At 39.8% G+C, this 27,021-nt stretch overlaps 1 protein-coding gene across 5 annotated transcripts in view; it reads left to right on the top strand.

Moving 5' to 3' along the window:
• eml2 (EMAP like 2) overlaps positions 1–24,650 on the top strand; it is a 32,176-nt gene extending 7,526 nt beyond the window's left edge. For 4 of the 5 annotated variants that reach the window (XM_044353344.1, XM_044353346.1, XM_044353348.1 and 1 more), the window contains 21 exons: positions 4,978–5,208; positions 5,830–5,947; positions 6,541–6,642; positions 14,392–14,420; positions 14,664–14,793; positions 15,032–15,181; positions 16,339–16,408; positions 16,837–16,947; positions 17,105–17,200; positions 17,332–17,466; positions 17,811–17,910; positions 18,470–18,624; positions 19,297–19,422; positions 19,552–19,683; positions 19,876–19,943; positions 20,333–20,421; positions 20,534–20,631; positions 21,021–21,108; positions 21,192–21,287; positions 21,767–21,897; positions 22,784–24,650. In XM_044353344.1, the coding sequence (XP_044209279.1) occupies positions 4,978–5,208; positions 5,830–5,947; positions 6,541–6,642; positions 14,392–14,420; positions 14,664–14,793; positions 15,032–15,181; positions 16,339–16,408; positions 16,837–16,947; positions 17,105–17,200; positions 17,332–17,466; positions 17,811–17,910; positions 18,470–18,624; positions 19,297–19,422; positions 19,552–19,683; positions 19,876–19,943; positions 20,333–20,421; positions 20,534–20,631; positions 21,021–21,108; positions 21,192–21,287; positions 21,767–21,897; positions 22,784–22,909 (2,381 nt within the window). In that variant the 3' untranslated portion in view covers positions 22,910–24,650. Of the gene's footprint in view, positions 1–4,977; positions 5,209–5,829; positions 5,948–6,540; positions 6,643–8,623; positions 8,740–14,391; positions 14,421–14,663; positions 14,794–15,031; positions 15,182–16,338; positions 16,409–16,836; positions 16,948–17,104; positions 17,201–17,331; positions 17,467–17,810; positions 17,911–18,469; positions 18,625–19,296; positions 19,423–19,551; positions 19,684–19,875; positions 19,944–20,332; positions 20,422–20,533; positions 20,632–21,020; positions 21,109–21,191; positions 21,288–21,766; positions 21,898–22,783 lie in introns of those variants that run through there. The other variant, XM_044353349.1, reaches the window with a different exon arrangement.
• Positions 24,651–27,021: the final 2,371 nt, after the last annotated feature.

Raw genomic sequence — 27,021 nt, 5'->3', positions numbered from 1 at the left:
TGTGGGGTTTTTGTTTTCAGTACAGCATGATCACAAGGTGGCTCAGTTTATATATAATATATAATCAGCGTAACGTATCACACAGTGAATAATTACATATTGTACTCAGTCATACGTTCAGTACATATTAAATATATGAAATCCAGAGACTGAGGAAAAATAATTCGACTCCGACGACGTAGAGCTGAGTCTGACAAACTGAGATGTTCTAAAACAGCCACCGTACAGAGGATGAACTCCTCTGATTTAACTAACAACATGCCTTTTCTCTTACTAGTGGTAAAGATTAGTGAAGATGTTTTTTTTTTTCATCTTTTTTTCAACGTTTCTGTTTCCTTGTTTGATGAGTGCAGTCTAGCATAGCTACCAGACTTTTATGTTGTTCTCTATTCACCATTTACAGTACAAATAACGATCTGCCCTGCGTCACTACTCACATTATAAACACTGTATACAGAGTCCCCTATATAAAGGACTATATGTTGTATAGTAGAGTAGTAAATATGTAAATTATTTCAGACAGTCTTCAGTCAAAAGAAACTCGGTCTCTGTAACTATCTCCCTCCGTCTCCTCCGTTTGTTTCTATGTTCAGTTTAATGCTCTTGTGGTCACAGTAGTTTAGATAAACAGATTTACTGCTGTGTTCAGTTAAAAATTAATCATTCTTCTCTCTCTCTCTCTCTCTACTCCCATCTCTTTCTCTCACTCACCATCTCCTCCCACCTACAGTCTGTTTCCTCCCGTTTCGGTAACTGACTCTTATGTTTCTCTCTCTTTGTGCTCAGAGTTTGTGTATTAATTATTTCCACCTACGGTCTGTGTTTTCCACTTCACCTGTGTTCATTTATAAGAGACATTGAGTTAGATTGCTTTTAGGGTTATTAATATGACTGTATGTGATGGTTTCTCTGCATCATCTGGTCATTAATAGATTGATTTGTGTTTGAGTAGTTAACACAGACATGACAGTAAGAAGAGATTTGTTAGTTTGGTAGTTTATCTGTGTAATATTACCCTGTCAGGAAGTGAGACATCACTTTATTCGTACCATTTTACCATACTTAGTATCTATGCTTTTCATTATTCATATTGTCTGAGAGTTCATTTTCAAATGGATCACTGAGTACCCAGACCCTGACAGACATCTAGACAGCTAATGTAGACTAATGAGGTGCTTTTAAAAGCTGTCAGCTCTTTTTTTTTTTAAAGGGGGGGGGCTAACATGCTTTTCCAGTGCTAATGGAAACTGTGGGATACAAACCAGGTTTAAAAGAATTATTAATAATAATAAATTCAGAAGTGAGGAGCAGTTTTTCTCAGTAGCTGAAGCCACGTGGTCAGAGTGAACCACGTAACCGGCTTATTTCTGATATTTCTGATATTAAACAAAAGGCTAATATCATGTGGCTAAATCAGTCTAACCCTACTGAAATTTGCTTTCAGAAGGGTTCAGTAGAGCTGAGAAAGTTGGAGAAACAATGATGAAGGCTTGTGGCCTAATCTGACAATATGCTGCCGGTTCATCATGCAATTCTGCGATGCAAATCTCCCATGAGTTTGATTTCTGTATGTAAATCTGAAGCTTGATTTCCCTGCGGACTCTTCCTGACTCATTTGACTGCGAGATGTGATACAGTAACAGTAACAGTACTCGCTGTGTCCCCTGGCCTACAGCTCGCAGCGCCGCGCTGATGCATGATGGGAGCGTAAGGCTCACGCTGAAGCAGTGTGAGCTGTAAAAATGCCTCTTAAAGTGCTTTTGCGATGCTCTTTTATTGCAAGTTTAATTTAAACTGTTGCAGCTCAAAGCTCTGGATGGTGTAAATATGAATGTGACCTTCGCAGTAAAAATAACGGGGACAAGGAGGGAGGTTCATGGTAGATGTTCATTCGTACACCCAGTTCTATTGTTCTTTGTTTTAGTTGTAAGTTATTTTATTGTGAAAGGTAGTTTTTACATATTTTTTGCATTTTATCTCTTTCGACTGTAGAAGTAAATTTTGTGTTTTATCTTCTACGCAGACTGAGACGTCCTGGCTCTGTGTAGTACAGATGTTATGTCATTTAAAAAAAAAAAGGTGATATTTGAACAATTTTTAAACTTGATTTTAGCTCATTAGCTTCTCATTTAACTTGGTGTTCAACTGAAACAGGTGTTTTGAAGGCTGATATGTTTAGTAGATACTGATATTGTAGCAAATTTTATAAGAAGATTCAATATTTAAGTATTTTTTTTCATAAATAATCACAGGTATTCAATGTTTATTTCCTGTCTGGATAAAACAGCTGATTTGGCACTACAGGAACAGAACCCTCTTAATTATAGTACAGCAAGCATTTGAATTAAGAATTACTTACAACAAAACATAAATAAATTAGTAAAGAAAAAGATATTTTTGGTATTTGCATAGCTGTGATCAAGGAGTTACCTCAATCTCAACACATTTATCTGATGTCTTCGTGCTGTTTTAGGAGTTTGAAACAGGAAATGTACAAGAATCACATTTTTTGGAAAGAGGTACAGTTTGTGGCAAACAAAGTACAATATGTATTCTTTTTGTGAGAAAAATATTGAAATCCTAGATAAAAAAAATCTATAAAAATAGATAATTGCACGCTGTCAGTATTAATTTGCAAGTTAAAGGATAACTTCTGTCTCAGTAGGGGTAAGATTTTAAATTAATTTTGAATAAAAATCTGTATTTGTGATGATGAGGACGTGGTGGTTTCAGAGCTGGCGTCATGACAGAGAGAGAGGATAGAGTTTAAAATTTAGGATGCATGAAGAGTCGAGATGTTCTGTCCAACCAGAAACTTGTTTTTGACTTTATGGGGTTGTAAGCTGTTAATGTGGGCCACAGATTAATAATCCGCACCGGGCAGTTTGCCTACGATAATCTGGTAGGCCACCGATGATGTCATCGTAGCGAGTGGAAGGTCGGTGGACGATTAGGCTGGAAAGAGTTCAAGATGAGGGGAATAAACACGGAGCACGGAAGAAAGGATGTGAGTGGGCTTGATGGGAGGAAGGTTAAGAGGAGTGCATGTATTTTTCATTTAGCAGTCACAGTGTTTGGCACATGTCGGGGGCAGCGGACGTTCAGGCATCAGTGGCAGGACCAGATTTTCTTGTACGAAACAATTATTCCCTCTTGTTGATTGCACTGTTGGAAGTGAAGTGTCCAACCAGAAGTAAAGTGGTTTGCACCCAAAGTAAAACAAACATGTTCTCATTTGGTGTATTTGTTTGTAATGCAGAGGACTAACAAGCTTTAGTTTACCTTGAGTTGAGTATTGCTGATTTGGCCTGTAGGAACACATCAGTTAAACAAGAGTGAGTATCATGATCCTTCCCTTTATTGGAAAGTTTTGCAAGTGGCTATATATATCCATATATTTGTGATTAAGTGCATTTTTATTGTTTAAAGGTATCGCTGCAATTGTCTTATTGATATTTATTATAGTGGCAGTTTTACCATGTTCAGAGTATCTTAGTTTTAACTCGTGTTCCATTGAATTAAATCCAATTTTCTTGTGATTTTACTCACAAGTCCACAAGAGGCAGTGAAATTCCTAACTGTAACACACGTTATTACCCACTATGTCATGTACAAACATTATACATGTTATATACATTATATACGGTCAAATACTTGTTTCAATTGGAACTTGTTTGCAGATTCCTCTACGTCTCAGCAGCATGTTTTTGAGGCCAATGCACATTAAAACTGAAATAACAAAAATCTTCCTGCATTCCAGCACTTACGAGCAGAATAGTATATACATAACATCAGCAAAGTTTACAATAAATATGCTTAAACTTGCACATAAGAAATGCATAAACTGTCGCATGAACTTGAATAATGTTAGAACATATGCATGAGGTTGCAACAGAAACAATTATAAATAAATAAAACTCCATATATACAAATATGTCCTTAAGTTGCTCTCAGAGTTCTGTTTACATTCAGTGTTTCTAACATGTTTAATTTATTTTCTTCCTTTATAAAACATTTGCACACATTTTTTTTTTTAATATTTTGAAACCTGTATCAATTACATCCATGTGTACTGCACATCAGAGAGCAGTCTTCAAATTCCAGCCAGTGGAGTATGTATACACCACACATTTACATTACCGCCCTCTGCAGTTGGTGAATAAAATGATACAAACGCTTAAAGCATAATGCACCTCTGACACTTCTTCATAGAGCCACTGTTGGTCAAAAAGTCCACGGGATATCTTTACAAGCGAGAGAACAAAGCTGTTTTTCTGTCTCCTTCACTCTTTCTATTTTTTTCTCTTCTCTCACATGATGTCCATTCAAAGCAACCACACAACCTGGTATCTGGTGTTGTTTTCCTTCTATTTATCTCTGCCTCACACTCACACACAAAGTCTAAATTATTTAAACCAGTCAAGTTTCTTGTTGTATGCTCTTTCCCCCCACCGAGAAACTCAAAACCGTCGACATTCACAAAGCGGCGGCGGCGGCAGATATCCATAACAATCACCTAAAGCATCCGTTTGTATTTGTATCCAAATAAAGGAACCTAAATGTTTAAATGTCCAGGCAACATTTACTAGTTCTTATACTTAAATTATTTCCTCTTTTCTCTTCTATACTCCTTTTGATGTTCAGCCACAGCTTCATAATCTCTTCTCTCTCACGTATACTTGCCTTTAAATTTGTATCTTTATTTTGTCTCCATCTTTGTTGCAAAGCACTTTCCTCATCAATCATTGTGGCCAGAACCATGATGTCTTTTTCCTTGGACAGTATTTTTCAGTTGATGATGATAAAACCTCCATGTAATGTGTTTTTTGAGTAAAATACTGACTCATTTTTACCTCAGGATGTAACAAAGTCTTTAGCCAAAGCTTTTTTTCATCCCATTTTCAGTCTTTTAAGCTCTAAGTCTCAGTAACTAACACTTAAACTAACACCTTCTCTCCTGGCCGTCGTCCCGTCCAGATGACACGGTGTCGGCCAGCAGCAACATGGACATGGAAGACCGGGTTTCCCATCTGGAGCAGAGGCTGCAGCTGCAGGAGGATGAGATCCAGCTGCTGAAGGCGGCTCTGGCCGACGCTCTGCGCCGACTGGGCTACTGCGAGGAGCAGAACCTGGGGCCGCAACCGGGAGGCGTCCATGCTGCTGGGAGGAGACCTCTGGCCACCACAGCTTCAGCACAGCCTACCAAGGGTGAGTAAGGTAGTGGGTTGGGTATTAGTCATGTTGTGACTGATCCACATTACAAACAGTCTCTTTGTCAGTGTTATTATAATCCCCAAAATCCCTGGATTTTAAATTTGGAGACAAAGACAGCGCTGGTGTTGGATCGGTACTCGGCATCGGCAGATACGCTTGGTTGAATTATCGGTGTTGGGAGACAAAAACGTTGGATCATAGCATCCCTAAGAATATGTACATGAGTCTTAGCCACTAGCCTGCTGTCAAATAAACAAAATAAGTTTACAAAGTGATTGTTTTATGTTTGATACAGTGATGTGATGTCAAGAATTATTGTTTTTCATGTATTTCTTTGCTTTTATTGGATTTTTGTCTACTGATTGGTTAGTTTTTTTCTGCTCATTTTGTGTTTTTTATTATCTATGCAGTCTTATGTATGTGCAAATAAAACAAAATAAAATAAAAAGCAAGAAAAGCAAATTAGCATCACTGCACATACTGTCACAAAGTATAGGGACAACACATGCAAACGGTCTAAGATTGAGTTTTGACCCTGGACTATACATACAGTAAATTATTTCCTCGTCTGTTCCTGTTTTTATGAAGCTAAAATGATAGTTTGTTATCTTTCAGTGCGTCAGCTCCTGCAGGCTCTTCCCTCCAGACCTCTGAGTAATGGCTATGCTCAACAGAAACGCCTCCTCTCCTCCCCTTCATCTCCCAAGAAAGAGGTGCTGCAGTCTATTAAAAGGTATACAAGATGCTTAAGAAACAGAAAAAACGCCGCCACAAACAAATGTGTGTACACTCATGCACATATTTGTGTTATTCTTGCATTTAATCATAATCTAAGTAAGGTGAGAGGATTAAAAGTGTAATCTAGTAAAGGTGGTGACAGACGCTGACACAACTGAGTAAATGTAAAACTGAGCATTTAGACAGAACACTGACAGTTTTCCAAAAGGCAAAATAAAAAAAGTGATATTTTGGATCAAGCCTGTGGACACTGTGGAGTTCTTTTACGTAATTGGCAGCAGATGAGCAGCATCACTCAAGGAGCCAGACCACTGAGTTCTTTGCCTCCCAAAATAAGTTTCATTAGTGACCCTGATCCAAGCAAATTCACCAGGAGTGTAATTTCATTTTTTAGCAGTGGCCTTGAGGAGTGAATGTGGAGAAGGGTAGTAATCAATACCAATTTCTCTTAAGCAACATTTTTGCGGCTTTCCTCTCCTCTCCTCTCCTCTCCTCTCCTCTCCTCTCCTCTTCTCTCCTCTCCTCTCCTCTCCTCTCCTCTCCTCTCCTCTCCTCTCCTCTCCTCTCCTCTCCTCTCCTCTCCTCCAGGAAGAGTATGTCCACAGAACGTCTCACCCTGGTCAGGAGAGAGATGGGAGCGGAGAGTCGGAGTCGAACAACCTCATCCAGCAGCTCATCAGGCGGAAAAAGGTAAAAATTATACAGTGTATTTCTAGATCTATGAGCAGCTTTGTGAAAGAAATGCTGCGTTTCATACAAAGGTAGATTAACAGAGAAGGCATTATATCCGATGCTGAAGCGAAAACTCTTCATCTTGCCTCTAACAAGCTCAGAAAGCATGTCTGTTCACTGTGGGTCAACAGAGTTCACTGGGTCTGTCAGATTGTTGTAATGAGCTGTTTTACCTCTCTGCTGTCTGTCTATAGATAGACTCGACCGTCAGTCTGAACAAACGCTGTCAGTCAGAGGCAGAAAGAAGAAAACAACTCTTGTTAGTGTTTGTCACTGTTTGTTATAGTTATCCTGATTACAGCTGCTAGAGTTGCTTAGATGAGGAGCAACTTAAGAGTGAGTTTAGATATTGGAGTACTTAACAACCAGTCTATAATGTCCAGATGTTAAAGTAACATTTTAGCTTTTCTTACAAAATTATTAAAAGTAGAAAATTATAAAGGTATGGTAGTTTTAACTATCTAGACTGTTGGTACAGTTATTTAAAGGTCCAGTGTGTAGAATTTAGTGACATCTAGCTGTGTGGTTGCAGATTGCAACCACCTGTGCTCTCACCCTTTCCCTTTCCAAGCATGTAGGAAAACTTACTGCGGCCACGAAACTTGCAAAATATGAGAAAAGTGCTCTCTAGAACCAGTGTTTGGTTTGTCCGTTCTGGGCTACTGTAGAAACACGGCATGGCGTGAAACATCCGTGGAAGAGAACCCACTCCCTATGTAGATAAAAAGGGCTCATTAACGAAAACACAACAACTCTTATTTTCAAGTGATTTATACACTAATTAAAACATATTATACTCCATTTCTACCAAGTCCGTTCCACTAAATTCTACAAACTGCACCTTTAAACTTCTCATAGACAAAATGATTACACATACAAGGTGTACTACATATAATACAAAGCCAAAGTCACAATTTTCATCAGTATTATTATTATTATTTATCTAAATGCGGTCACACCTGAACTGTAAACTAGAAATGAGGCCTTTTATATTTTTTCTTCTTTTTCTCAGTTAAATTAAAGGAAATGCTGAGCGCTCTGTCTCGCATCTCTACCTGTGTTTTTGCACATCCTTACATTTAATATTGAATCAAGACAAACAGAGAAATGGAGCCGTATGAATAATAAGGGAAAAGACAAGATGAACAGCTGCCTCCCCCCCCCCAACTAATCAGCATCTGTATCTGAATCTGATGAAGATGTTTTACATTTACAGCCTGGAGCCTCTGCTGCTCTGAGAACTGCTGGCTTAGTTTCTGGAGTTAAAAGCTCCAGAAAGAAGAAAAAACACATCATCATCATCATCATCATTAGTATCGTCTGACGTGTCAGGCCTCTCTGTTTGCCTGCACTAAATCTCAGATGTCACCGTGAATTATATAACGGGCTGTTGGTCTTTTGTGATGCAACAGCTGTGAGCTTGATGGACAGAGAATTATCCGCATGTCACAGGCAGGTGAACGTGATTGACAGGTCACTAGTCATCAATAAACAAACCCTTGTGTAAACTGAATATAGTGATGTGTGCTGTGTTTTTGGATATTTTGTTCAGAGGAAGTTTACGGCTTATTATTTAGTCAAAACACACCATCTCCTTAGTTTATATTTTTATTTTTAATCCATTTGTCTTTCATTGCTTGCTCTTTTACAGTCTTTCTACTAAAGACTGATACTGACTTCTCTTTTACAACAGACCTCTCTCTTTCTTTCTTCTTCTCTTCTTTTCTTTGCTCTCCACGTCTCTCCTCTCTACTCCTCTCTACTCCTCTCCTCCATTTCCTCTCCTGCCCGTCTCTCTCTGCTGACGGCATCAGGTTTCTAACAGCTCTTGGTAAAAGGGAGTGTGGACACTGGTTAGTTGGAGGAGGTGGGGGTTGCACAACCAGGAAGTGTGTTTTGATTGGATAACAGAGCCTGAACAGGCAGAGCTTAAAGTTTGCTGAGTGAAGGAGGAAGTTAGTGTGGCTGTTGGACTGGACAGGAGTCACTCTGACTGATCACCGCTGATAACTGTTACTGTAACGGAAACCTGGCAGCCATGAAGAGGTCTTCAAGGTAAATACAGGCTTTTACAATAGATGATCAATGATTGATAGAGTGACTGTGAGCGGAGAGACTTAACTGCTGAATACTCTTGTAAGACAAAACTCTCTCAATGATTCATTGCACAAACATGGATTAAATGTGGATATTTAGTGCAGGAAGGTGTGAGGCTTTTAGATTACCATCTGTTAACAGTTTGAGAGAGTTTCTCTAAATGCATGTGCAGCTTTTAACATCAGCTGGGTGTGTTTCAGAAAAAAAAAAAAACCCTCAAAATACTTCCTTTGTGTCTCAACCAGTCAGTCCTCCATTTATCATTTGCGTTATATTTAAATAGATTATAGGTGACACAAGGAAACACAGTGTGGTTTGGGCTGTAAAATACCATCTAAAGTTTTTGCTCATTTTCACCATAAACAATCACAGTGATCAGTCCTTTGGGTTTTGTTTCATAACAGTCTGAGGAAGTGATGTTTTTTTAATGAAACTCTTGGTTGTCACGCAAACCCTATGATGCAGTAGATTCCTAGTCTGCAGGACTGTGTGTGCGGTTGAGGGGAGGGGCAGCCGCATAGTAACATGAATACAGTAGAAACACAACAGCCAGTGGTCCAATAGCGTGAGGCAGATCAGATTAAAACACATAAAAAGTGTCATTTTGAGAAGAATATATTACAGTTTAATTGTGTAGTTCAATAAAAAGGAAAAACACGAGTTGCTGCTTTTGATTAAGAAAGCTCTCCTGGAATGAATTACACTCACAGTTCATCTGCTCAAAAGATTTAATCTGACTTCTATGGAAACAATAATGAAGGGTTTTCTAAATGTGGTATCTAACCGGATCTCTTAACTTAGAAATTTCTCACTGTTTCCTTCACATTATGTGACTTGATGCGCCTTTTTTGTGCTATCAGTGGCTCTTTTGTCTTCTTCAGGCTTCTAATGATGGTGGAAACAAAACAAACATGTGACATTTCTGTCCAGTTATGAAACACACACACACACACACACACACAGACGCACACACACGGATGGGATGAGTGGATGTGAAGTGACAGAAGACCAGTCACACTGACTGTGCTCAGCAGTTCTGTCAGTTAACTGATTGTTCTGTTAAATCTGATTGATTCTGGCAGCAGACGGGACACGGTGCTCCTGCTTTATATGATGAGCTGTTAACAAAAAAAAAGAGACTATTACACATGTTCACATTGTACAAACTGCTTCACATCACCTACTGTAGTTTTATTTACATGTGCTGCATTGGATGGAGCATCTTTGCACTTATATAAGCATGAATTTTAAGGTTTTCCAATGAACCTGTAGAGCAGCTTGTAACTGAAGGTAAAACTAAATGCTGCAAAGACTCATTTCATTATGACCACAGACATGAGGGGAAAGCTGCTGTGGGACTGATGTTACAGTCACCAGTTCTGCTCAGCGTGCACCGATAACATTGATTGGACTTCCTGCTTAACATGCTACAAACATGTCGACCAAATCCCTGAATGCAGAGAAGCATTTTGCACGACTAGAACCGTGTTTTCCTTAAATAAACTAGGTTCTTATCACCATCACTGCCTCTCATCTAATATTAAATACTGTACATTTTAAACTGAGTGCAAGTGTAGTAACCCTTTACATCAAAGCACACTGTGCAAAGATGAGTTTTGTCATACAGGTCTGAATTCATGCAAATAAAAGAATAAGGAAAAGATTTCTATCGTGTTGGATCAGTATATCTCTCTCCTTTTGTGTTAGTGTTTCATTCTGTAGAATAAAAGCTTTCATGCACAAGGAAATCTTATGAGGTTGATTTGAAACTTTCAGCTTGAAAGAATACATATACACCTCACACCTCACACTGTGGCCTAAACATAACCTTTGTAAAAATAGATGAGGTTTAACATCTAGAATAAATAACTTTCCCTCAGTCAGGCGGAACCCATGCAAATTCTGATGAAGGAAAAGATCAAAAGATTTGCATTAGAATAAACAGATTGAGATCTTTTCCTTTTGTCGAATCAAATGTTTCTCCCCCTTTCCTCTCTCTCTCTCTCTCTCTCTCTCTCTCTCTCTCTCTCCCTCTCTCTCTCTCTGGGGCGTTTCGTTAATACGTCTGCCACAGTAACTTGAGAGAGTATTAGTCTAATGGCGTATGGAACAAAGATCAGCCTCTCAACCACTGCAGTACTTCAGTCATAATGGACCAGGAAATGGACGCACACTTGACCATTACCGCTGATCCCACAGTTCACAGGGTTACGACCCATCACTCAGACCACAACATCCATCAGCTCTCTGCTACTGAAACATCCAACGCTGCAGTCTTTCTCAGCTAGGATGAAGCATTTCCCTCAGACTCCCCTCTTACACACGATGCAATGAATCTCTTGACAAGATAAATATATATTCAAAAAAATTGTCAGCTGATGGCTTGAAAATTCTATAAAATTGTACACAATTATTCAGACATTGCATACCAACCAGCAATAATATAAAGTTACGTGTCAAAATATTATACAACAAGCATGCGGCATTGAAATGATCTTTTTTTTTAACAAGTTCAAGAAATTCAAATAAACAAGCTAATACACAAGATTACATAAAAGCTTCGTGACTCGGTTGTGTTGTGGTCTTTTAATCTTCATGCAGAAACACTCACTGAGCTCTTTGAGAAATGTTTTAGCTTTGCTTTGCGTAACACTTCCAGCTGCTTCCAGGCTAGCAGCTGGAAGTCGGACCAGTCGGTCAGTGAGCAGGTGACGAGTGGTGGTGACAGCGAGCAGTGCTGGTTTTTTGAATATGAACTGTGTGCAGACATATTTTAACTTTGCAAACTGAGAAGATGTTGAACATAAATTCATCAGGATTCAGACTTATTTAGAAGTTGATTTTGCTGGAAACAATGACATTGACACAGAGAAGCACAGAGTATCCTACTGAGTTACTGTATCTATCTGTTGTTTGGAGGCTGTTCTAATGACCTACAAAGCTCTCTCTGTGACTATTAATGAGGCTTAAGTAAATGTCTGTCGAGCCTTCCCAGGCCACAATGAGAGAAGTTTTTTTTTGGCCTGGCTGAGAGAGATTAGGAGATTAGGAACTTCATTGATCTTGATGTCACTTCACAAACAAATGACATGATGGAGGATTTTTTAAAAAGATCCCTGAAGGATCTTTGCTGCTTGTCAGTCCTCTCTGGTTCTTAGAAGAACCCATCATGTTTTCAGAGTGCAGACAGGCAGAAAATACACACAATACACTCAGTGCTGCATGTAAATCAATGGCCTGTTTGTGCATTCCCTCTCACTGGAAACCTGGTGACCGTGACTACAGTCGCATGGGCTTTATATCCACAGTTATTTGCTTCAGCTGCCCTGCCCGGCTGCCAGTTACCCAGCATGCCCTGCACTAATTACTGGCTCTGAATCAGTCATGTTCTCTCATTGGCTAGAACCAGGCCACTCCTCATCTTCCTGGCAGACCACACGTACACATGCGCGCACACACACAAACTCAAGCTCAAGAGACAAACGGGCCTTTATGTGGTTGTTTTAAAGAGCCGACACCCTGCCTGGTTGCCTCCAGCTGTCCAGAAACACAACAGACATCAGACAGGTCCTCAGATCAGTCGCCTGGTTGCTCTGCAGTCGTTTAATCTTCTTCAATGCAACATATTATGTTCAAACACACAAATCTCATTTACATGCTTTCTGATACGTGTTCTCTTTTCTTTTACCCCTGTTCCTTGTTGATCTGTAAAACATGTTGTGGCTAACCTGCTTTATTAAAACGAAACATAATTTTATGAAGACATTTTACTTTTTGACTCAGCGACACTGAGATGTCTCAGTGCTGTGTGACCTTTTCCAGTTACCTCCCTGTTAAACAAATGTCAGGACAAGTCGAGACACATGGCTCATCCTGGTGCTTAAAGGTGCAGTGTGGAGTTTTCTTGTAAACGAAAAGTCATATTTACATTCAGTGTTTCTCGGTAAAACATATTGTGTGTATCTAACAAACATGTCGAATGCATTTATTTCCTCGTAAAACATTTGTAGAGCAAATTCTTGTTGTCGTTGAATACTGTAGATTATGATTTGTTTACAACCGTGTTTACTTGCTAGCAGTCGTCTTCTTCACTGCCGTAGCAGGTACATTGCTTTGTTTGTTTGTGCATTATCGACACCAACTGTCAATCAGCAAAACAGTTTGAAATTAGCTGCAGGAATGTCAATTGCTTCGTCCATGTGCAAACAAAACAGGAACGCACTTGTACACACACTTCTCTATAGCACTACAAGTGGTTAAAATGTCCACAGGGTACATTTACACTTCATAGTTTACTGCATCTATCCTCAGTTTATGTAACTGTACTATGACACAGTGCACATAGGGCTCATTATTTCTGAAATGGAAGCATTTGCAGTTCTTATATTTCTCCACTCATTTATTATTATTATTATTTTGCTTTGTTACAGTCTGTTGCCCTGACAGTTGAGAACAAGTTGGGTAATATTTGTATATTATGTATCTCTTCCTTTTTGTCAGTGTAGCGATTCTTGTCGGCTTCAGTTAGTTTCTACCTTTCCTCTGACTTTCCCGAGTGTTTCTTTGGAAGCACATCTCAGACTCTCCTGTTGCCGAGCAGGAAAAGAAAAGCCTTCAGTTTCCTCTTATCTTATCTCTGCTTACTTTTACTGCCGTTGCCATGGTGATATCCACCTGTCAGCCGAAGCAACGCTTCAGCATCCTGATAACAGCATCTGACAGTTTAGGCGGCATCTTGAAAGGGTTAGGTTGAATGGTCAGCACGCTCCGCGACGCTCAGCGGGCACTTCTGATTGGTTGACGGACAGACAGCTGACTCAGAGGAGCAGCAGCTGCAAACTGATGAGGCAAATACAGGGTTTGATTGACAGGTCTGATGATGCATGTTGGCACACTGGCTGACTCACTGGTTGTCATTTTACATTTAAGGTCTAACTTTTTCATTTGCATGCATTTTGCTGTTCTGTGTGACATCAGGTGACACTAGTTGTAGTTCTCCATCTGACTCCTCTCTCATCTTTACCTCCTCCTCCGTCACACCGGTGGCTGAGCACCACGTTCACTGTGTGTTTAACTGATAATAAGTGTCACCACCCATATTTGGATACATATAATAGGACACGTCTGTTTACTTTGTTCTCTTTATCAACCTGTGTACACAGTCATATTAACTTCATTTTCTTTATGCATGAAAGAAAAACTCCACCGTGTCTTCAGCTGCGTGTCTCGTCCAATAATAAAGAACCCACGTAATCCTTCGATCTGTGAGCCAGTCTTCCCACTCTGTACATCATGTTGCTCATAAAATACTACAGATGGCACTCTTGTTATATTTTTCTCAGAAACACACACACAGACATTTCTATTATTCAGTTAATGTGAAACTGAGCTTGTAGAGCAAAGAATAATTAATTTATGTTTTGGAAAAAAAATTCTCAGGGGCTTTGTCAACACAACCATACACCGTGTGTGTGTAATGTTTGAGGCACTCGGGCACAAAACAACATCCTACGTTATCCCTCTTTTTAGTGTCATTTTCAATTATAGTGTGGGCTGAGATCAAGTCTCACAGGAAACATTTCATTAATGTTTCTTTTTTTCCTGTTTCAGCAAATCCAAAGAATGCACCTTTAATGCAGGTAAGAGTTTTGTTTTGCATATAAAGTTTAAGTTTTGCACTTTTGCTTTATTTGTGTGTAAATCTTGTGTGTCTAATTTAAGACTGCATGAGGCACTACCCTCCCGTCACTGTGCCCTTTTAATTAGCTGTAAAGAGGATGAGTAAGTGCTCTTAACTGACTCTGACTCTTCCTTTCTCTCTGTTTAACCTTCTGCTGCGCCTCCCCTTTTCTCTTCCATTTCTCTCTCTCTCTCCCCCCCAGAGGACGGCTATGTGAGGATGTTCCTCCGAGGTCGTCCTGTCACCATGCACGTCCCTGACCAGCAGAGGGAGAGCTACAGCCTCGACCAGAAGGTGGCGCTGCCTGACCGCAAGCTCAAACTGCAGTGGGTGTATCCTTCAGGCTGGTCATACAAGCTTTAATTTCCTTATTTCTTCATCACACATATACATGTATGACCACTTTGTTGTTTTGTTTATTATTTGTTGATAATCTAGAAATCCCAGAAGTGTAATGAGCTTCAGTTCTTGTGAGTCATTTATTACAGAACATCAAATAATGTCCAAAATAAGAACATTAAATGCTCCTATCTTCAGCCATCTTGTTCCCTTAACTTAAGCGTGGACCAGGTATGGCTACCGCGGTCGTGACTGTCGTTCCAACCTCTACCTGCTGCCCACGGGAGAGATCGTCTACTTTAACGCCTCTGTGGTGGTTCTGTACAACACCGAGGAGCAGCAGCAGAGACACTACTTGGGCCACAACGATGATGTCAAATGGTGAGAAGCATCAGGCTTATAAAAACCAAGTATTTGATTATATAACATACTGTCGGGGTCGTGGAGAAACCTGATTAACCATCTGCTGCACGTATGCACAAATTTACAGTAACAGTGCATGTGTCCCATTTCCCTGTGTTCTTGTGCACATGTAAACCTGCTCACTATGCCCTGAGGCTGTGCTGAAACAGTACTGTGTGTGCCGTACACATGTAGAATAGTACACTGAGTAAAGTTGACAGCAGGACATGGAAACATTTGTTTAAACAGAGTCCTGATCTCATGTGATACAGCTTTTCAAAATACAGTATAAATACTTCATGTATTTCATCTGTATCCATGCACTGAAATGATTTTGCACACAGTAGTACTTAGATTTTTCAGTCAAAGCCAAAGCTGAGATGTTTCTGGCCGGTTCATCCGAAGCTTCCTCATGAACTCCAACATCTAAAAAAAAAAAAAAAAAAAAAAAAGAGACAAATGCTCCGAATTGCTCACATTCTGTTTCTCTCATCAATCTGGGTTTTTGCGTAATGCGTCATTGACAGCTTCATGCAGCTGACTATGTTTATCATTCATGTGATTTTTGGTTCTCTTAATGAGCGCTAGTTGACATCCTGAGTGAGCTCTGTGACTGGAGCCACTGGGATGTAAACAAACTGAATCCCCCAAGGAGCATGCTGGGAAAGCTACTCATCTCTGCAGGGAAACAATCGTGTTCTCCTCTCCCACGCCGTCACATAGTGTCCTCGCGCTCTTCCTGCCATGAAAAGGCTCCCGTCTTAACCGCTGTAGTTTTTTTATTTCCTTTATTATATTTTAGAGGCACAGAATTATTGTGATATAAATGATATGATTGGTAATAAATATTAGTTTCTTAAGTAAATAATCATAGAATTTAGCAATTTATGTTTTAAAGATTCTTTTTTAGTGTGTTTAGTTTGGTGTCAACAATGTGTTTCTATAAACTAAATGAAGTTTGCTGTCATTACAACAGAAGAGTGATCAATCAATGTCCTAAACTTAAACAACATAACAAAGTCTCATGGAAACAGCACAAAGTGATGGCAAATCCTAAAAATTCTTACTGTAGGTACCATTTAATGCTTACAAATGTCATGGAAATGAATTAATCATTTATATTTTCCTCTTCTTAGCTTGAGTGTGCATCCTGATATGGTTACCATAGCAACAGGGCAAGTGGCTGGAAACTCTAAAGATGGAAAGGTACCGTGAAAACCGCACTTACACCCTCCTACGGAGTTTCAGTTTTTCACTCGCTGCTTCATGTTGGCACAGTTTAAAGCCGCCTTACTGTATCTACTCAAACCAGTCAGCCTGAATTTGCAAAGTGTTTTTATGTCGATTTTGTCTTAAAGCATGTTTTGAAAAGGCTAGAGGTGTTTTATATGATGGAAAATTCCCATAAAGAACTCGGCTGGTGTAGGAAGTGTTTGTTATGAGGCGTTAAATGTTCATAGACAACGCATAGAACAGAAAGTCAGTGGTTAATGTTATCTAATATTATGTAAAACATCCAAGTTGTTTAATTCATTCATCAGTTCCTCTTCTTAAGTCCTCCCACTTTTTTTGTTTTTTGCATCACATTAGTTTGTCCAGCTAACAGACTTGAATGTTTCTTCCTCTCCGTCCAGCTGCTGGCTCCTCATGTTCGTGTCTGGGACTCAGTGAGTCTCAACACGCTCCATGTCATCGGGATGGGAACGTTTGACAGAGCGGTCACCTGCGTCGCTTTCTCCAAGTCGGTAAGCAGCTTCACATCCTGCAGAGTTTACAGAGGAGAAGGATACAAGCTTTGAACTGTCAATTTTGCTTTTTGATGTCTAAGATGATATCAAATATTTATGTGTGTTTTAATATTTGAAGAATTATGAAGATCTGACTCCTTATTTTTTTCTTTAGAACGGAGGCACCTTCCTCTGTGCTGTGGATGACGCCAACGATCACATCCTGTCGGTCTGGAACTGGCAGAAGGAGAAGCAACTAGCTGAGGTCAAGGTACCCAGACTTCCAACTGCCTGACCTCAGTTATTTTATTTTATTGTATTGTCTTATTATTATTATTTATCTCCTCAGTGGACTAAATGAGTCTGGTAGGGAAACATGTTTCATGCCTCCTGTGTCTGCAGTGCTCCAACGACTCAGTACTGGGTGCCGTGTTTCATCCCATGGACACAAACCTGATTGTCACTTGCGGAAAATCTCACATCAACTTCTGGACGATGGAGGGAAACACTCTCACTAAGAGACAAGGCCTGTTTGAGGTACGGCATGATAACAACAATATATCACACTACTCTCCCACCTCACATCAACCTTATGAAGCAACTGTATGGTGTAATAATACACTTAAAAACTACATGTAATAAGTCTTTATGGTCACTTGGAGGCTGTAGTTTGTGGCACTGTTGAATTGTATTGCGTTATACTGGTGTTTCTAATATTTTGTCTACTCTCATTGAATGTAACTGTACCTCAGATCAGCTTTGATGGAAGCAGCCTTAAAAGTTAGTCGTCACAACTAATTAATTATCTTAAATAAGGCTACCTGAGCAAAATATTTTAAGTTGACTCACTAAATTAAAACTCTCTCTCTCTCTCTCTCTAGAAACACGAAAAGCCAAAGTACATGTTGTGTGTGGCGTTCGCTGAGAACGGAGACGCCATCACAGGAGACTCCAGTGGAAACATCTACGTCTGGGCCAAAGGTAGAAATCCAAAAACCTCAAACTGACCCCGACCTTTTCTTCGAGGTATCCGCAGATGAAATCCCCTCACAGCGAGCCATCTGTAAAGATACTGAAAATTAAAACCGGTATGGATGTAATGGTTCGCTGCCACTGACGTCACTGCTAGTGTCTGCTCAGCAAGTTTACTGCAGCGATGTTACATTCTTGACCAGCAAACGAAATGTAAAGGATCTCCAGTTAAACAATTTATTTTTCCTGTGAGACTTGTAAAATCTTGAGAACATGTCACATATGTCCAATACAAATGATCTAGAGTCATTTCCTCAATAGTGCACCAATAATCTTATTTCAAGATTGTTTCTAAAAAGATCCTTGAATACGGAAAATAACTTTTTTCTCTCAAGTCTTTGAATTTAGTTAGTTAAACACAACCACAAGCAGTTTGACTTGTAGATACATTTAATTTGGTGGGATAGGCTTGGTTCTGGGTTCATCAAAGCCTGAAAACAAACAGGATCCAGCAGAGGCAGGGCGTCCTCTGTTTGAGCTCTGATATCCCGTGTGTCCTGATTGACAGGTGGTAACCGAATCAGCCAGGTGGTGTCAGGAGCCCACGAGGGAGGGATTTTCTCTGTTTGTGTCCTGAAGGACGGGACCTTGGTGTCTGGAGGAGGGAAGGACCGCAGGGTGGTTCTGTGGGACCACGACTACAGAAAACAGGCGGAGATGGAGGTGAGAGAACTGAACTGAACTGTGTTCATTAAAGGCTTAAGGACAGAAAGATGCTGCTATTCAATATATGAACACTATCATTACATTTGACCTTTTGAAACAGAAATGTCAGTGTGCCTCATTGGAGACTACCATTACACAGCATAAATAAATTGCAAGTGTCGCAGAATGCATTGAAATGGAAAAAACAACAACAAATAAACCAACGCTAGACTTGAATGTCATTATAGCATCTTTTATGATACAGAATAGTATGATGAATAGTACAATACAAGGACTAAGATAAGTTTTTAATGTTTTCTGATGCTGTTCATCTTTTTTTTAGCATTTTTTTGTAAACACAGCACTAAAATGGGCCTACAGTTTCAATTATGATGAGTTTTTCACCATTTAGTTAGATATACAAATCTATCTACAGCAGATATGTTTAAAATGTGCAGTTTGGGCCTTTAAAGACGGGCACAATAACAGTTTTCTTAATGAATGAATACATAAGTAATAATGTTCTCTTTATTCTTGTCCTTGTCATTATGTTTTATAAGTCTACTTGACTTTGGGGTCGCGGTCCTATTGAGCTCCATCGATAAAATGTGTGAAACACTTTTTAAAACAAACATGTGAACTTTCTTTGAGCCTGTGTTGTGTGTGTGTGTGTGTGTGTGTGTGTCCTAGGTGGGCGAGTCGTTCGGTCCTGTTCGGGCTCTGGCTGAAGGTAAACCAGGAGAGCTCTTCATAGGAACCACCAAAAACGCCATCATCAGAGCCGCCTTCCCTAATACATTAACACCTATTGTACAGGTACACACACACACACACACACACACATGTGTACACTTTCTTGGGAGCACACATAGATAATTTTCTTCATAGATAATTTTATTTTATTTACAGTCTCAGGCGTATTGAATAAGACGTGTTGTGTTACAGGGTCACACAGATGAGCTGTGGGGTCTGGACATCCATCCCTCCATGGAGCAGTTTGTCACCTGCTCCCAGGACAGACAGGTTCACCTGTGGGACACCAACTCCCATCAGCCCCTCTGGAGCAAGACCATCGAGGTGACGAGGAGTTCAATGAAGATATTATGTGAAGCATTTAACATCAGGATGAAAGACACTAAAAGAATAGAACTAATAATTAAAGAGATAATTAAAGAGAAGTTATAATAATCATCAAGCTACAATTAGATGATTCTTCTGTATTTCTAATAAGAGAATAATAATTAATCACCGCTCCCTCCTGTGCTCCAGGATCCTGGGAGGTCTGCAGGTTTCCATCCCAGCGGGGCTGTTCTGGCAGTGGGGACCATGTCTGGAAGGTCAGACTCTCATCAGTCACAGACGTTTTGTTTCCACAGTTGCGGTTCAAAACCATTCATAACGGGTGGAACAATTTCTATGCAAGAAGACGACTAATCTAAAGCAACAACCATGTGAAGTTGTAGACTGTGTAGGAGGAATTAGTCATATTTGTTTAGATTTATTAGCCAGTATATTTACATTTACACTCTATGACCTGGTCAATTAAAAATTAATAGAAGTTATGAGGTAATACTGTCAGTGTGTAACAAAAATGACAAGTATTTGCTGCTTATTCTTATACTTTTAAAATGAATATCTTTGGGTTTTGGACTGTGACTGTGTGACGGGCATTTATCCGTAATTTCTGACTCGTGTGTGTGTGTGTGTGCGCGTGTGTGTGTTACAGGTGGTTGGTGCTGGACACTGACACCCGGGATCTTGTTTCTATGCACACAGACGGCAACGAGATCATTTCCAACGTGAAGTATTCTCCAGGTAAAACATCACCCGTCCTCGTCAGCTGTCATGTTTTATAATATAATAATACTGTATTATCTAGTTTTCTGCTAATAGCGCTGCTAACTCTGAGCTTTTTTTGTGCCTGTAGACGGTAACTTCCTGGCTGTCGCTTCCCATGACAACTTTGTTTACATCTACGCTGTGGCGGAGAACGGCAGAAAGTATAGTCGTGTTGGGAAATGCACTGTAAGTAATGATCTGCACATGATGTATTAGATGTATATAATTGCACGACCACATTCCTGAACTATTGTTTTTACAATTCATCATTCAATACAATCATTAGCTCTCTGAAAGCTTTGAAAATAGTTAGAATTTAAAAAAATATATATTTATTTAAAGCAGTAGCAGCATTTTTTGGCCACTTGGGGGCCTTTTATGTACAACTCTATTACATAACTAATGTTTTTAGCTTTTTTGTTATTGTATGTTGATTTTTTTTCAACCTATCAGGTACTTTTACATGAAGTAATGAAAGAAATGTTGACCTCTCTTCTTCCAAATTCCAAAAAAACTAAATCCCACTGAGAAATTCGGTCACATTTTCTCCAAATTCCATCCCTCTTCCCCCCCAGGGCCACTCCAGCTTCGTCACCCACTTGGACTGGTCAAGCGACAGCCAGTACCTCGTCACCAACTCAGGAGACTACGAGATCCTCTTCTGTAAGTCTTCTGCAGCTTCCTGCAGTTTACATTTACATTTTGACTTGTTGCACAGCACACAGAGCATTTTATTTCTTCTGCAGGGGAGGCATCCAGTGGTAAACATGTCACCAACATGGACACTATGCGCAACCTGGAGTGGGCCACTTCCACCTGCACTTTGAGCTTCAACACCTTCGGTAGGTCTTTAAAAACACACTCTGTTGTGTTCATTCTTGAATCTTGATGTTGGTTTATGCATCTGTGCTTGTGAGGTCAACAAGCTGCTATTTTCCCCACAGGTGAATTATCACAACCATGTAATTTTACATTTAAGGGTTAATTAGATGATAGCTCATAGCAATTAGCAGTGAATGCGTAAAGAAGAAAATTGCCTGCTCCAAATGGCAACAGATATATGTTTACCACGCCGGCCAGACTGTGACTCTTTATAAGAAAAGAGACCAAAGGGATGAGAGGCAGTGAAAAGGGTACACTTTTTTTCTGGATGGAACATGTTTAGGAGACAGTTTTGTCTTCTGTTTTAAATTTTAAGGATTTGGCATTTTGCTACAGGGAATTTTAATGTTTGACTGTATTACTCACCCTTTTACTGACTCTCTTTACTCTCCATCTCTTTTCCTCCCCACTCTCTCCCTTTTCTTTCTGTTTCTCTCAGGAATATGGCCAGATGGAGCAGACGGCACAGACATCAACGCCGTGTGCCGGTCACATGACGGATCCCTGCTGGCTTCTGCCGATGACTTTGGCAAAGTGCACTTGTTCTCCTTCCCCTCCTCTCAACCAAGGGTCAGTCAGGTTCACTTACAGTTACTCACTGTTAATGTGTTTTTATGCACACATGGTTTTTCTATTGACACACTAATGACCTGAAGCTATCCAACAGTTTCTCTCTCGACTTTTTACACTTCCAGAGCTGAACAGCCACTCTGTTCTTCTGATTAGGTGTTAATGCACACTGTGAAACACAGTGAAAGCTCAGCAGAAATAACTAAACACTCAGCTACAAGCTTTCAGTGTGGGATTTTTTTTCTTCTACCAAGTGTTTATTTTGTGCTCACAAACAAGTCTAGACTGTTAGCTTTTCTTAATAAGCTCAAGTCCTGTTTTCAGCTGAAGCTGTTTAAACCAAAGCTGCGAACTTTATTGTCCATTCAGACAAGCTGGCTCCCATTAGCACAGAAACTCAGGAGCTGCAAATAGTTACAACATGCTCGTATTGTTTTAAACACAGTTTGTCACATATTTTGAGCCTAAAACACAAAACAGAGTTACTGTTGCACTCCCAGAAAAAACTGATACTGATGTTCAAAAGTTTTCATTGTCACGATCAGTGTTTCCCAACTTTGGGGATCAGGACCCCTCAAAGTTTCTCATAAGATAAATTTGGATGGTTGTGAGATGAAATTAATCTGAAAAAGAGGTGTCATTCTTTGGTCAAGCAGTTCACAGACATATGCAACTTGTGCATGTAGACAAAGCTTCTTTTTAAGTGCTCACAAGTCCAAAACATTAGGAACAGATAGACACAGTTTCAAGTATTATTTAGAATGACAAAAAGACATTAAAGCACCTCATATACCAAGTACAGCAGCTTAACAGTTGATCCTGTTGTCATGCAGCATCTGACTAATACACTTCGCTATAACGTGTCGCTTCCTGCCCACTATTTCAGGCTCCAAGCCACGAGTACGGTGGCCACAGCAGTCACGTGACCAACGTTGCCTTCCTGCACGACGACAGTCACCTGCTCTCCACTGGCGGGAAAGACACCAGCATCCTGCAGTGGGTGGTTGCCTAGGCAACACCATACATCCACATTGCTAATCCCCACAGGCGGGGACCAGCATCCTATCTGACCCCTGTCACCTCTTCACTGTTCTAGTCTCCTGCCCACTAGGGGGCAGCACCTACTCTGTGCCTACTGGAAATTAAAAAAAAAACAAAAAACAAAACAACAACAACACATACAACTTGACAGACCCACAGATGTCACGCCAGATGAAATGATGAGAGTGTTGTATTATTGTTGTAAATGGATTATTTAGTGTCCTGCTGTTTGTAATAGAATGTAGAGAAGAGCACTCGTTGCCACACAGGAAGTGAATCCTAACCGTTCCCGAAACAAAAACAAAAAAAAATAATAATTAACTACTGCACCGGCTGGATGCTGCTGCTGGTGACCACACAGTAAACCTGTGATTTTAGCATTAGTACTAACTGTGCCTAAACTGTATTTATCTTAACCCCCTTTACTGGGAATTCCACCTATTTTAGTGTCTTGGCTCTTTAATTACAAATCATGCATACTTTACATTTTTGAATGCATTTTACACAGTTATAGTTAGGGCTATATTTATATTTTAGGGTTTAATATTAGGGTATTTTTTCCTACCATAACAGGCAGCTATTGGTTTCCATTCATTTCTGTACAGTATGAAAGATATTTGAAACTTGCTTCAGGTGGGTAATCAAATCAGTCTGCAATATAACTGCATTACTACTCAACAAGAATGTAAGATAGACAAAAAAATAATGCAGAATTGATGTTCACTGTAATGGATTACACAGCTAAATTATTTTACAGTAGAGTTTCATGCATTACTGAATGCATGGAAACCCATGGGAGTCCTGACACTGAGGAGAAAAATACTTCCAGTTATCTGTAACTTAGTTTGCAAAATGGTGAACTGAGATGTAAAGTATACGTGATTTGAAATAAAACACGCCTCTCTCGTGCAAACATGATTCTCATCGACATGGACGGCTCTTTCCTGAAGCGATCATAGAAGATAACCTCGAACTTGTGCAGAACTTGTGCAGGCATGTCAAGAAAACAACGACTGAATGTAACCTCATCAAGATGTGACATTTAAAAAAAAAAAAAAAAAAAAATCAGTGTTCCAGTCTATCAGCTTCTAGCTTTCATACAGAGCGATGCATGTTTGTGAAAACTAACTGACTTGTCCTGGAGCAAAGGAATACTGTATGACAACTCCTAAAATAGGTGGTATTTCCCTTTAAAATCTTTACTAAAATCCCACTGCCTTCTGACACTTTTCCATCCCTCAGCCTGATTTCCAAACTCTTAAGGTGCAGATTGTAAGTATTACGGATTGCTGTTGGGAGATTGTAAACGGTACAAAGTGTCTTTTTTTTTTTTTTTTTGTCCCAAGCCTCTCATTTCACCCCCGTCCCTTCCCGGGCTGCTGTGTTTTTATGATTGTATTACTACTGTAACTGTGCTGAAAAGGCACTGGATGGCGCTACAGTGCAAGAGAATGAGCATGAGCGAGGCTGCCCTCCTCCTGTAGATGATGTTAATGTCGCAAAGGTCTATAGAGTAAATATATATATTATGCAGTATATCCGAGTGGCTGTGTTATTTTAATATTAAACTGTAACAATGATGGATGTTGTTATTATTCTTGTGGCACTTTTAGCGATTGACAGACGGGTGATGTTGGCTACTGTGCTGTAGAAGTGAGCTTGAGCTGTGCTTTGCCTTCTTCTGGTTTGTTAATAAAGTTTTTACCCAAGTACTGCTGACTGGAGGGTTTTTTCTCCCTGGATATTTGCAGAAAAAGGGAGATTTTGATCTTCTGAAGAGACTGATATAGTAAAATAGAGATTTTTATGTTTTCTGCCCTTCTTTTTTTAAACTAAACATCCCAAACCATGACGCCATCTACCGAAACACACACCCATTTCCCAAAACTATAAACACCATTCCCCTGTTTTCACTCATGTGCTTGTTTAGAAAGAACTGGCATTCAATATTATTGACTCAAGTCATCACAGCTGGAACCTAATTATCACACAATTCTCCAGGTGGAAACACTAAGAGTCAAAATTGTTCACTCACAAATCAGAACCTCAGGATAGATAAAAGGGCGCCGGGTCAGTTTACTTGTTTTGGAACAATGAATCCACAAAGACCTGAGGCAGAATAAATTCTTATTTTAATGTTTTTTCCATTGGTTTATATTGGTAAATACATAGAAATGATTTTACTGTATTCTACATTCTTTATCAGTGGCATATTTTTACAGTACACTTACTTTTTCACTCAATTTCAGTTTAATTTACTTTAAAATGTATACATGTGTTTTTATATTGTGTTTATCATATAAAGAGGTTCTTCTGGGGGAAAATCATAAGCGCCTTTATTCATTGCAATAACAGGTTTTTATGGTAATGTTTTGAATTCTCAAATTCTGATGCGATGTGTAATGGCTATTTTGTAGTGTTTGTGTATTTTTTCTTTTGTGTGATGACTGAAGGCAAAAGTTTTGTTTAGATGTAAGATTACATGGTTTTCAGTGGAGAGTTTGGTGTCGACATGGAAGTTTTGTGCGTCAAGATGAGTGTCCAGTTATGCATTTTGTGTTTAGAGTTTCGGGAAGTGGAGTGCAATGTCAAGAAATGTGTCCTAGCGATTGAGAATTTTTCAAAGTAAAAACAGTGTCAGATTATGCTGAAGTGAGGAGGGAGTTTTCTCAGGATGTTGTGGTGACTGTTAATCTATTGACAGTCAACATGTGTGCGGTGGTTATGGTTGACGCAATTTGGTCAAAGGTTGCTAGTTCAAATACTCAGGTCACTCAAGGTAATCCGGATGGGTGGATAGTAAACAAAACTTTCTCTCTGACCTCCCTAAATGAGACGGTTCTCCCTTGAGGTTCACTTTTACTTCCAGTGGAAACACCTTGTGACCGGCGGAAGAAGGAGGCTGCTGTCGCTCCATGAAGATTCCCGGGAGTGACGCCCCCCCCACCTTCTGTTCCCATAAATAAGCAGCTTTACTTGGTTAACTAGACTGGTTAAATATGAATTAAAGTGGAAAATTACACAAAAATGAGGTGCTTCTTCTTCTCTATTTGTATTGCACTTCATTCCTGTCGGGCGCCTTTAAATCAGAAATCTGAAAATCCTAAATTTTGTTTTCTCATGAGCATAAGAAAGTTTATTTTCTGCTCCTGTTTTCAGAGACATTTTGCTACTGAAGCCTCTGATGTGCATAAATCATAAATGCACAGAAATCTAAAGCTGAACATACCACCGTGTGGCTTTATTAGATCATGTTGACAGGTGCTGCGTTGAGTGATCCTGCACTTGATGCACACTGTTGATTTGTGCGCATGAGATGCTTCTATAGATAATTTTATCTGTTTGCATGTCTAGTCTGAACCCTTTCCCTACTGTTTTTTAAACTGTTTTTGTGATCTCGCCACACTACAAATAATTATTGTGTTAATAAATTGATTGTGTTGCCATCATATAAACACAAACTATGAGGAATAACACATACATACACCTGTAGGTCAGAGTGCATTGCACCAACATCAGCTACTCGATCTTTATCGCTCTCTCCGCCTTCTCATACCACTCAAGTTGAATTCAACAGGTTCAGGCACATTCTCTGAGGGGACGGTTGAAAGGAATTCTGGGAAACACAGGTGATCGTGGACTGAAACAGAAGCAGCTGATGAGTCGAGCTAAGCTGTCCAACAGGAGAAGGGGTCAAAGCCAAGGAGGACGATGGCGGTGTTTATCCAGTGAGCGGGGTCGGGTCGTGTTAGTGTTGTGGTCACGATGGCCTCCTGTTGTCTGTCAACACCTGTCAGGTCAGGATGATGACCTGGAGGAGGAGGAGGAGGAGGAGGGAGCGCCCTAAACCTCCTCACAATAAACAAAAACGTGAACGTGAAAATGGTCAGGAGGTTTCCTTTAAGATAGTGTAGACTAGAGTCATGTTTGTGGTGTTGAGCTCATTTTATATGTTATGTTGCAATATCTACAACCATACTGGGAGAAAATGTAACTCTTAGCCAGCTAGACATATGAATTAAACAAAGAGAGGTAGAGCAGAGGTTCAGTTCGGTCAAGGTTTGGGTATGAATGTGGCCCATA

The sequence above is a fragment of the Thunnus albacares genome, chromosome 6, assembly GCF_914725855.1.
Source record: "Thunnus albacares chromosome 6, fThuAlb1.1, whole genome shotgun sequence".
NCBI lineage: Eukaryota > Metazoa > Chordata > Actinopteri > Scombriformes > Scombridae > Thunnus > Thunnus albacares.
The sequence above is the reverse complement of the archived record's forward strand: the minus strand, read 5'-3'. Positions and strand labels throughout refer to the sequence as shown.